The sequence below is a fragment of the Nipponia nippon genome, unplaced genomic scaffold, assembly GCF_047370975.1.
Source record: "Nipponia nippon isolate SJK-2023a ecotype South Korea unplaced genomic scaffold, ASM4737097v1 scaffold_9, whole genome shotgun sequence".
Classification (NCBI taxonomy): Eukaryota; Metazoa; Chordata; class Aves; order Pelecaniformes; family Threskiornithidae; genus Nipponia; species Nipponia nippon.
Genome location: NW_028262413.1, coordinates 47,010,114 through 47,022,706, shown reverse-complemented (window position 1 = coordinate 47,022,706; position 12,593 = coordinate 47,010,114). Strand labels below are relative to the sequence as shown.

The following is a 12,593-nucleotide window of genomic DNA, read 5'->3' as shown; positions in this document are numbered from 1 at the left end:
AATGTGCAAATTAAAATCACGTGTATTTGCAACCTTTCATATTCAAAATAAAAAGTTATAGAGAATTTAGACCCTGTGATTTTTTAAATGGTTGTAGTCTGCTCTTTTTTTTTCCCACCTTGCAATCTAAATGTTCACATTAGACAAGCAGAGGTGAAGATTCTTTTAATCCAAGGCTAAAGACCTTTGATGTTGAAGTAGGTACGTTTTCCCAAACCAGCTATGCAGATCCTGTGTTAGTTAGGAGATACGGAATGCTCTTTAATAAGCGCAGAACGAGAGGTCTCTGAGGTCGTTACACGTTCTGAAAAGTGGTTCCTTCGCCTTTTGGTTTTAGCCAAACTCGTTTTTTCATTTTGGCCAGGAACCAATCTGCAAGCAGCACAGGTCCTACCCAGGCTGTTTGGGTCCGGTACCCCAGCTTGCTAGAGGCTTGTCCAGGGAAGTCAGTGCAAAGATTCCCACCAGGCTTTGGTACAGGCGCTAAATTTTTACATGTGGGAGACAGATGCTAGGAGATCATGGCAAAAAGCAAGTTAGAAATAAACTGTTGCGTAGTTCTGTTTAGCCAGTCTCTCCCGTTACCGACGTCTCCTCACAGAGGTGAAGGAGCACACAGCGGGCTCACCGTGGGTCACCCGATCCTGAAGGTGGGTTTTCCACCCTCATTCTGTCACTTGCCCCTGGGCTGCGCAAAAGCAGCTGATGAGAAGAAATGCTGTGTAAAATGCAGCGCCCTTCTTGCATGTTGCAGAAAGACTGCAGCAAGGCGGGTTTCATCCAGGCAGGCAAGGACGTGGTATTTTCAGACCTTCATTTACCTGCTCTTGGGACCCCCAAGGCTGTTAAATGCTCTGTCTCACATCGGCAGTCCAATTGATTGGCTTACTGTACATGTCCAATCCCGTAATCCCAGTTTGCTTTTCAAAGCTCCAGCTGTATTTACTTTTTATACCATGCTCCACTGCAAACTATGATTATTTTTAATAAGATATTTGTTCTGCTTTCCCTCGCTTTCTAATCCCATCTTCAAGTTCACCAACAGAGGCTCAGGCATGTAAAACAGATCCTTTGGGAACTGTATAAATTTGGGGAAAATAGTGCTGTTCTACAAAGCCCTTCTGAAACTTTATCTAAAACGGTTAAAATTCGTCATCCCACGAATAGTTTAACCTGATTACACAGCTAAAAATATAGTGCATACATAGTAGCATTTTAAATTGATGCTGGAACCAGATAAAAGGGACATAATCAAGATAAAAGCTGCAATGATTAAAACTGCAAGGATTACAAGTATTAATTTTCCTTTTCAACTTCCACAAGGTTGTTTTCCATTACGTATTTAGATGGCAAGATGCTAGCAGCATCATCACTTATTTCTTGCTCCGACTCAGGAGGGGTTTGCAGGGTTTTAGTTACTGACACTGGTGAGACAGTTTGAGATCCAGAACAAAATAGCTCCCAACAAAGAGACTTTTAGAACATAGTAAAGATAAGTAACGTTATGGAAAACATGCAGGCGGTGCTTCTAATAGTTATAATTTTGCACTTCATTCTTCTCTCATTTTCATCACCCAGTCAGAAGCTTAACTGCATCTTCCACTTAGCCCAAGCACCGCTTTCAGCCTTCAATGAAAACCGTACCCATTCAGCAGGAAAAATAAGCTTTTCCCTTTTGATCACCCTAAGCCTACTTTGTAGAGTGGCAATACCTGACAAAGCTTTTCTATTTTATCAGGTGGGAACTTGCAGAGAACACTTTGCAGTGATGAAATCAACAGCAATGAAGACTTACAGTTGGAGAATATGGTATACGCTTCTGCCAGTAATACAGCTGAATACAGCTGAGGATTTCCAGTGGACAAAGAATAATCCAGGCTCTTTCTATTACGGCACTTTCCCAGCTGGTACTTTTGAACGACAGTTGATTGTGGTTTTTATAATGCTCTAGATATGCTTGTCTGTTCGCACAAGAAAGCTACCAAAAGGTTTTCCTTGTCCTTCCAGGGAAATGGCAGAAACAAAAATTCAGGCTCTTGCAGAATGCATACTTACTATCCTCTTCTGCACCTAGCCCTGGAAATACGAGGATTCACATAGCCCTGCACTTCAGAGAGTCACTTAAAAAAGTAAACCTAGAGTAAAGGCGAAGAGATTAATATTTCATATCCCGATCTTCCTTTCATGTCTATGACTAAGATGCACAGTATAACAAATCACACCTGAGAACTCTTCTCCTTTTTCATAAATTATCTACAACTAATGAAGAATTATAAACTAAAAATATCCTTTGTTATGCAGCTAACTTAAGAAATGAACATGAGTGAAATAATTGTGTTGGGTTTGTTTCAAGCTGTTTCGTGTTACCTAATTCACTCTTCAGTACCGCTTTATGAAACCTTGTCCTTTCTTCAACATTTATGTATACGCACTCACACGTGTCATTCAACCAAAATCAAAACTAAAAAAATATAGGCACTGATTTGTTTTCATGCTCAAGTTTTTAACTGGCTTATGAAATGGATTAATCGTATCCTTTTGTATAATACTAGGAAAATAATCCAGAATCTTTCTGTATATTTTACATAACAACAGCTAAAGTTGTAATTGCTAAAAAAACCTATAAAAACTAGCAGGCAAAAATGATGCGGGAACATAATTTTTTCTTACAGTAAGATATTTCTGCCACGCTGTCAATGCGCTACCTCATCACTGTAAAATAATAGTAACAAGGTTTAATATATGAAAGAGTTAGATCCCTTCTTCAGTCCATCAGAAGAGGCGCCCTTTAGTCTATACCACATCTTCAGCCAGTCCCTTTTTATGCCCCAATAAAGTTTCACATAGAAAACGTCGGCCTCGTGTTCAGCAGGCACGCAATCATGCACATTTCACAGCAAGCTATGCAGCTGTGAAGGTGTATCAATTACTTCCTCATAGGAACACTTAGTGCGAAGACCAGTTTTGCAGGAGAATGTTTAAATCATAACTCACTTCTTTTTACCTGTAGGTTTTTTATGGGGTGTTGGCAGCTCTGCGTACCAGACTGAAGGGGCCTGGGACAAGGATGGGAAAGGACCAAGTATCTGGGATGCTTTTACTCACAAGAAAGGGAAAGTGTTTAGAAATGAAACAGGAGATTCAGCATGTGACGGCTACTACAAAGTTAAGGTATCGTGAAAGAGGAACTATCCCTCTAGAAAGATTTCGGAGCCATTTCATGGTACCGATTTCCCATTCTGAAATACGAGCAAAGATGAGCAAAACGCTTTGGTTGCTCTACAGCCACATTCAACCTAGGAAGCCAAAGGCTGGTATTTTCAATTATTCAGTAAAATCTTCTTTCCTGATAACCTCATAGAACCAATAACACCACAGTATTCCCCAAATACATCTGTTTTTCAGGATTTTTGTGTCCAAAGAAACACTACAATTTTGTGGGAAGTCAAATGCTTAGTTATAACAACAAAGAACGCATTTGAGCTTTGACTAAAATTAACATTTTTTGTGTGTTTGAGCCGCTTTAAAGGTTTTCTATGTGTATTTAAGAACAATAAAACTATCAGATGTTTTAAAATTCAGTCTGAATGTTTTCCATTTTTTGAATGGATAACAAATAATCAAGGCAGCTCTATTAGCAATATGTTTTCAAGCTTAAAACTATCAAAAACAATTTTAGAATCACTGTCCTGAAGGAAAGACAGACACACAGCAAGAAGGAGCCAAATGGCTGATAAGCCACTATTACATAATTGGAATTCCAATTAATTTGACAGAAGTTATATTCCACTGAGGTTTTTCCACATATATGAAATCCAAGGGAGGACCAGAGGTCTCAGCAAGAGCTAAGAGGAAAGAAACTAATTATGTCTTAGTGTCTGAAAATGGTAAAATGCAGGAGAGATTTCATTTGATCTCTCTCAGACAAGTAAAAGCTTGAAAGAACAGCTTAATAAAAACCCAGAAAGACTGGCTTGGTTGCATTGGCTCATATATGATCAACTTCTAATTTCATTTAATATTGAAGATGCATGATTTCTTAGAAGAACATGTATTTATACTGAATTTATTTTTTGTGCTAACGCCACGTACTGTGTACAACACAGTAAATGAAAGCCTATGTAATCATTGTTTTGCACCTAAGCCGAAATGTTTGAGGTCAAGATATACAGGCTCATATTATTTTTTAAAACACGCACATTACAAATTCTGACATAAATACAATTGTGTCGCAGAATACCTCAACTCGTTTTTCCGTCCTCTATATGATGGTGAATCCATTCAGTTTCCATGGTTGTTAACACAACACATTACGAGACTTCTTTGCAGAGTCAAGAAAAAAGAATGGTGAAAAAGGAAGTATACAAGTAGAAAGAGCCATCATCTCAAAGCAAATGCAGAAAATAACTGACGGAATCCTCTTTTGTGCAACTCTTCTATAGATTTTCTGCATTTGGTACTATTTAAGACAGATGAATAACTGAAGAGTTATTCTGCTTGGACTTGAGATATGTCACTTGGATTTTCTTTTCACAGGATGACATTCAGTTACTGAAGGAGCTGAAAGTTAATCACTATCTGTTCTCTATCTCATGGCCTCGGATTATGCCCACTGGCATCAAAAGTAAGTATTACAGTTTCACCATATTCTTACCAGTATTAGTAGGCAGGTAATTTTACTCCTGAGCTGTTTAACACTACTGTTAAATAGATATCTGTTTCTTTGTCTGCAGAACAGAGTTTAACCATTACACATCCATTAGGGTATGCCCACCACTGTAACGTAAAATTCCTTGGTTAAAAGTTTTAGATTTCTATTCTTCCAGTTATTTGAAAAACACTGCAGGTAATTTCTTGTCTGTGCATTTCATCAGCAGAGCAATTGAATGAGAAGGGAATACAGTTCTACAATGATACAATTAATAGTCTTCTGGAAAACAATATTATCCCGATTGTGAGCCTCTACCACTGGGATCTTCCACAGGTTAGACAATATTTAAGTTAGTGAAACGTCTAATATAAATGCTTCTGATAGGAAATTTATTTCTAATGTTAAGGACCATAGGTACTTTAGAAAAATGTTTAAAGATGCCTGCATGCTTTTAAGTGTGCTTATAATTAGTTTCTATTCATTTGCATTTCACATACATTTTAGTTTATAGACATTGACGTTTTGAAAAATCTCCTTCTGAGCTCCTGAAACATGAATAAAAGTCTTTGTTAATAGGCAGCTGAACTTTAAATGACATTATTGATTCTTGAAATTCTTATTTATGAAGGTTCTCCAAGAAAAGTATGGTGGCTGGCAAAATATAAGCATGATAAATTATTTTAATGATTATGCAAATCTGTGTTTTGAGAAGTTTGGCGACCGTGTGAAACACTGGATTACTTTTAGTAATCCTTGGGTAAGTTATCAATGCTTTCCTTCCAATCACTCCCATTACACAGTTCTGTTCCCAAAATTCTGTGGAAGTGACGCTACAGGACAGTAGGTTAAAAATTGGAGAGGAAGACTGAGCCTTACGCCATTAATCTTTGCGCCCCAAAATCTCAGTGGCCAGATACTGCACAAGGGCAGAGTTTCAAGACACGAAATTCCAGTGAAGTTTTGAAAAGTCATCAGCTGGAGAGAGGCACGGAAATCAGAAAAGGCAGTTATAACTTGTCCTTCGCGCATTTCATCAGGCAACAGCAAGCTGGCCAGTCAGTCCACTACCGCTCGTCACCAACACATTGGTTTTCCAACACGCCACAGCGTATTATCAACCAAGCAGCAGGGCAGTAGGTGGGAGCCAAGGGGAGGGGAAGGCAAAGGGGACTGGAGAGAAGAGATTGAGACGCAGACCAAGCAGAAGAGCACAGGATCTAAGTCCATAGGACGGTAGCAAATTCATTAGCTCTGCCGTTCAAAGAATAACTAACTCTATGTATTTGTAGGCGGTTGCTGAAAAGGGTTATGAAACAGGAGAACACGCACCAGGACTGAAGCTCGGCGGATGTGGAGCATACAGAGCAGCGCACCATATAATTAAAGTAAAGCTAAAATTCTACTTTAAATTATGTGTAAATTAAGAATTTTTGGCAGCCTGATTAAGTTTTTTTGATTCTGCTCTTTAAACAGGAAGATAGTTTTGCAATGATGTCACTTCCAATTAGCACATCAAAATTATCACCTGACTTAAAACTACCAATGCATATTCAGGTGTAGCATGAAACGACACTGTTTCAACTTAAATTTTTCCTTACAATTTAAGCGTCTCTTTTACAATATGTTTCAAACTGGTTGAATAAGAAAATATCCAGGTTACTCTAGAAACAAGGAGTAAAATCCTGACCTGTTGAAATGAACGTGAATTTTGCAAGTGACTTCAGTAAGGGTAGCTCTTGAAAAAATAAACTTTCACTTGCCTGAATAACTTAGGCAAAGACATCCAAAGACTGGAGACGCTGGACAGAACACTATACTGAATGCTGCCTATTACAATTCACGGGGACCTCCCGGAATTTAGGGAAGAAATCTTGCATAAATGTTTTTTTGACATCTTATATGAAATGAAAGCTTCCACAATGTACATGAAAAATGTATATTTTCAGACACACCTTCATGCAAAACCTGCTCTTGGTCTTCACTAGCCTTCTGTACTGACTATGGTGTAACAGATTAAAATGTGCATATGCTTTTTTTTTCCCTAACTTACAGACTCATGCAAAAGTATGGCACTCTTACAATAACACATGGCGTAGTGAGCAGCAAGGTAATAAGAATTCACTCTGTAATTATGCTTCTATTCATATTAAAGGCTTAACGATTACGCATAAACTGCAGAATTGTCACTTTGGTTTTTTAAGGTATGGTTGGAATTTCCCTCACTAGCAGCTGGGGTGAACCTGTTGATCCGCATAGCCAAACAGACAGAGACGCTGCTGAAAGATACGTACAGTTTCATTTGGGATGGTTTGCAAATCCCATTTTCAGAGGAGACTATCCAGAAATTATGAAGAATTATGTAGGTAAGCCCCAGTAACCAACTGTAACATAAATAAATTACGTACTTACAGCATATTACAATGGAAGAGCCCCTGACCAACATAGTTTAGTCAGCTGTGAGGACACAGGTGAGACAAGGCTCAGCAGCAAATGGCCCAGGCGCTAGACACAGCTCCTGAGCAGCTTGGGAGACATACTAGAACTAAAAAGTTGAGCTGCTCTTAAGCCCAACACTTGCACATCTGAGTACTCCAAACTGCAAAGGAAGCAACTACCTCCCTTTCCAGTCGTAGTCCACTTCCAGTGGCCTAACCAAGACAGGGAGTTGTTAAATATTTTTCTGGATTTTCCACCTAAGGACAAAGAACCAGCAGTTTTTCATCACTAAAGCTTGCATTTCTACAGGGTTGCACTATCTTTTTTTTCACAGAATGAAGAAGATAGGCAACGTACCCAGCAGGAAAGCACTTCTGTTCTCATCATATGTTTCCAAGTATTCTGTTGACATTTATCATGCTCTTTGGAAAACAAACAAACAAACACACCCCCAAAACCCCACTTTCATTCACTGTCTTCTCCATGTATTGTACCCAGCTTACTTCTCCAAACCAAAAGGATGAAAGATGATTTCATCCTAAAAAAGCAATCAAACTAAACTGTCCTCTACACTAAGTTCAGGAGAACCGTATTTATTGTTGGTGAAGTAAAGAAAACCAATTTCTGTGCTCCTCAGCAGTATGTTTCCTATAATTATTTTGATAGGTAGGAAGAGTGCCCAGCAGGGCTTGGGGACATCAGGACTACCAACTTTCTCAGTGCAAGAGAAAACCTATATTAAAGGCACATCGGATTTCCTGGGAATAGGTCATTTCACTACTCGTTATGTTATACAGAAGAGCTTTCCCTTCCTACAAGTGTCCAGTTACCACACTGACCGTGATTTGGCTGAACTGGTGGACCCAAACTGGCCAGCTCCAGGATCTAAATGGTTATATTCTGTGCCTTGGGGATTCAGAAGATTACTCAACTTCATTAAGGTGATTACAGCATGAATCTTTAAAAGGAAGTGAATAAAATGTCTGGTTACTTGCAGAAGCTGCAGGACCTGCACTTACACTATTTTAGATTTTCAACAGTTTCACCTATATATTTGGGAAGTTTCTTTGCCAAAAAACCCACCTTAATTTCAGTTTCGAAAACTATAGAACTCATTAATTTTAAAACAAAAAACCATAGTTAACTTAAATTCCTAGGTTCACATTTTTCTTATGAAAGGTAACTCTAAGTAAGTTTAGGAAATTGCTTTTAATGCATTTTACGCAGAATCTCATGTTCTGTCAAAATAAGATGATTTTGTTTCTATGAACTGGTCTAAACATATCTTTGTTTGCAGACACAGTATGGGAACCCTCTCATTTACGTGACAGAGAATGGAGTTTCTGAAAAGGTACAGTGTACTCAACTGTGTGATGAATGGCGGATAGAGTATCTGAAAGGATATACTAATGAAATACTGAAAGGTAACTTTAAAAACATCTTTTTAGTGCATGAGCTTTAAGCTTTTTCACCTTCTGATTATTTTTTACTCCTGTAATTTACATCATAGGAGAAATAAATACTCACAGGTCAAACTGGACAGCAAACTAGACTAATAAATTTTCACTAAAGTGACAACCTAGCCAAACGTACTGACGCTAATACAATAACCTACATGAGATTTAACACTGTGATAGATGATCGGTTTCCACTTTTAGAAAGGAGAAATTGCACCTAATTGCCATTCTTACAGAGCTTTAGTACCTCTAAGCTAAAGATAACATTTTCAAAGACTCTTAATTGCTTCGTACTTTGCCACTTTTCTGTCTTCCTCCGCCCTCCCCGTCTCTTTCTGGTATAAGACAAAACACCTACAGAACCATATTTTAAGGACGACAGACATAGGCAACAAGTTTAACAGAATAATTTGTATTCTGGTTACAGCTCTAAATGATGGTGTTAATGTCAAAGGTTATACTGCCTGGTCACTGCTGGATAAATTTGAATGGAACCAAGGCTTCTCTGAAAGATTTGGATTTTACCACATTGATTTTAAAAACAAGAACAAACCTCGATACCCAAAGGCATCCGCTGACTATTATCAAAAGATTATCAGTGCAAATGGATTCCCAAATCCAAGAGAGGTGATGTCAATTGTTAATTTCACTCTTCTTTCTTTTTCTTTTTTTCTTCAATATATGGGCAAATATCACATTGGATTTCATGAAACAACTTGCATGAACACGGTACATGAAATTTGACACTTTGGTTCTGTAAATCAGGGATGTGTTGAATACGCAGGCCTCCAGAGACAGAGAACGTGGAAGCAACCTCAATTACTGTTTCTAAAGCATTTCACAAACTCTAATTGGACTTACTGACGTGAACAAAAATTCTAAATCGTAAGTTACCAGTGCTCTGTCAGATTTCTAGCCAGAAAATTACACATACGTGCTATCTTATTGGAAAATATGGCATATATTATGTGCTTTTAAAAAATTTATGAAACAATTAACTATAAGAAATATATTGCAATAAGAATCACAAAGATACAAAGGAACTTTCAGAAAATCACGTGTTGACAGAATAAAATGGTTTCAAGTCAATTGTAGCGGACAAATGTTCAGGGACAAAGAAGCTGCTGCGAGGCAAAATATTACAGTTTAATAGAACTGCTGCATGTCAACCTTCTCAGGTGCAAAACTGGTATCAGGCGGCCATGGACACTTGCTCTACCACACACCAACTCCTTGCTACAGGTAATTATGTATCTTCTGTTCTGTTTTATAAAAGCATATTGTGTCACTTTCAGATTTTAAATTTCTCTGTGAATATTACTATTAGCGGGTCCTAAAAGGAATTTTCTCCTTGAAAGCACAACAGCTTTCAAATACAAGAAGCCTCTAAAGAAAAATGTCTTTATTTACTCCCTCCAACTAAAATCACTGTAGCTAAATGGATCAACTTTGGATGTTAATGGAATACACAAACTGTAAGAGTTACTATTTAAAATTAAGGCGAGGGATGACAGTATTATCCTTAAAATAATAGAAGTGCTAAAGGCTCTTTCAAACATCAAACAAAACCAGAGAAATCAAGACAACCATGCAGACAGAAAACCTCTTAAGTGTTTGACTTCTACATAAGATGAAACTATTAAAAAACGGGCTAAGTACTAGACTAAGGTAGCGTTAAGCCACGTTTCTGCTCTTCATACTCCTGGTAACAAAGCTAACAACAGCACAGCTTAGAGCAGCTGCTCACCAATCCACAAATACCGCAGACTTTGCCTGCAGTTTCCAAAGTGCCAGGCTAATCCATCTCACTTAAGACCTTCCCGATATAATTCGGGACCTTTCATAATTCCTGAACTAGGAGAATAATCTACCACAGTGGATTTCTGAAAGTTTTAAGGAAGACAAAATAAGTATTCTAAAGTCTCATGAGAAGGATGAGAGAAATTCTACCTGGTAGAAAATGTCAAAGCAGTCCTCCTAAGTTTATCCTACTTAGCCTCAACTGCTGAGTGATATGTTCTATGTGAATTAACTGTGTTTACTGAACTGTTTGAGGCTTATCTGTGGAGCAAAATTCTACAAAATAAAACCCATTTCATTTTGAAAGAGCTGCAAAACAATCATAAAAAGGCTAAAGTGCTTCCCAAGGATTTCTCTTTGACAATTTTCTTTTCCACACTTCCCTTGGAGGGGATGGGGGGGGGGCACAAATAAAAATCAAAGGAACAGTAGAATACTGCTAATGCAGTGAAGCTAATTCATAGCACAATTTTTGCAGCCCTTTGAGCACTGACATATATTCAAAAATTTACCTTAGAAAGAGAAAAAAAGAGGGAAAACTGTCATGGATTTGCTCCAGCTTTTGCAGACTTAGGAAATTTTGTTTGTTTGCTGTTTATGCCAATGCCAACATTTAACAAAATAATTTTAGCCATATATGTTCAAAAAATCCTTAATCTATGTTAACTCTAAGTTAACAATTAGTACACTCCAGCAGATTAAATTTCTTACATATTACTTATTTCTCAAATTTTAGATTCCCTGATTACTCACATGGAAACGGTGACAGAGATTGTTCTTCCTACAGTTTTCACACTCTGCATACTCATCAGTATTGTCCTACTAATATTCTACCTTCGAAATCACAGATAAAATTGCATGCTTACACTCATCTTCATTTTGCATAATAAATAAAATGCAACTGTTTTATTATATTGGTTAAAGTTTACCACAGATATCACTTGTATACCACCGTAAAGATAAAGAAGTATTACTTTACCTATCCACCTAGCGCTTTTATAGTTTTTTCTATTCAATTCCCAAAAACATAACTTGATTTTTTGTTATCAAAACCCAAAGTGCATTTTCTTTCTGCATTACTTTCTACTAATTTTAAGTAGCAGATTTTATGTTTCTTATTATTTTGGAATCTACTATACATTTTGTTCACCAGAAAAATAGTTAGCTAAGATTAAAGTGATTCAAATCTTGCCAGTACAAATTTCAAGTGATTAAAAACTGTTTGCAAATTCTGATTTCGGTCTGTTCATCAACAGACTTCTAATTAGCATGTAACTGCTATTTGAAGAGAGACAGACACATAGTTTTAAAATGGAATAGGATTTAAGTATTCCAAGAGCACTGCTTAAACATTAACTAATTATTCATGTCTAAAAAGTTAGATAATATATGCCTTACTATTTAGGTGTGGAGAAGAATTATTTGAAGTGATTAATCAAAGATGACAACTGCTGAGTCAGATTTAAACCAAGGACTCCTATCTCTCTAGTCTTGTTTACAGGGAACTAGGTTTACCTCATACGACTTTATAATATATTACACACAGAAATGTGTATTATAAGTATTCCAAGCACTTCCAGAATGTAATGTTCCACCTCAAATTTACTTCTGCTGCAGGTAGGAACAAGTTAAGCACATGATTGTAAAAAATTTATTCCAGAATATGGCCATCTGGCTGTATTTGTCCTTCTGTTGTGCTTGAAATGATTCCTCTAAAGCAAAGCAACAAACAAGTTTTCTGTTTAGCTTGCACTATGGTTTCAACACTGCATGTGCGTATACTGAATGCAGAGTAGCAGTACATACATCCAAAAAACCCACCTTGTTCTTCGCTTCTCTTCAAAGGCTTTAACTATTAAACTGATAGCTAGTTAAGATGTAATATTGGGAAAGGGATACGAAATAAGATTTACTGAGGAGAATCCAGAAGTGACAGAAACTTATAGTTTTTAAAAAGCATGAATATTGGGGTTTTCCTTATTCTTATTTATCAATAGTTAAATAGTTTCTTTTATGCAAAACACTTCTGTCTCAATGCAAAACGCTTCTGTCTCCAGTTAGTTAATCAGCATATACTACACTATCTACTTGTTTAAAGATCAAAACGTTACATACGCTATCTAACCAACATGAGAACATTCGCAACTGTCAGGAACTAACCCCAACATATTTAAATGATCATGCCCAGCCAACTATACGGAACATATTTTTCAGAAAATTATGCAAAAGTACACAAGACAACACTGTTA

At 37.2% G+C, this 12,593-nt stretch overlaps 1 protein-coding gene across 1 annotated transcript; it reads left to right on the top strand.

Moving 5' to 3' along the window:
* The first annotated feature begins 521 nt into the window (after positions 1-521).
* On the top strand, positions 522-11,272 carry LCTL (lactase like). Its single transcript, XM_087744362.1, has 14 exons — positions 522-650; positions 1,739-1,907; positions 3,011-3,171; positions 4,537-4,624; positions 4,875-4,984; positions 5,280-5,408; positions 5,941-6,036; positions 6,704-6,758; positions 6,853-7,014; positions 7,754-8,028; positions 8,385-8,511; positions 8,972-9,171; positions 9,723-9,786; positions 11,081-11,272. The coding sequence occupies exons 1-14, from the start codon at positions 522-524 to the stop codon at positions 11,194-11,196; spliced, it is 1,881 nt and encodes a 626-aa protein (XP_087600488.1). The 3' UTR covers positions 11,197-11,272.
* The last annotated feature ends 1,321 nt before the right edge of the window (positions 11,273-12,593 follow it).

Bases quoted from the DNA above. Each gene is read 5' to 3' on its own strand.
- LCTL (XM_087744362.1), top strand. From the start codon at position 522: ATGGCAAAAAGCAAGTTAGAAATAAACTGTTGCGTAGTTCTGTTTAGC. The intron at 5,409-5,940 runs GTAAGTTATCAA...ATGTATTTGTAG, and splicing joins TTACTTTTAGTAATCCTTGG to GCGGTTGCTGAAAAGGGTTA. The intron at 6,037-6,703 runs GTAAAGCTAAAA...CCTAACTTACAG, and splicing joins CAGCGCACCATATAATTAAA to ACTCATGCAAAAGTATGGCA.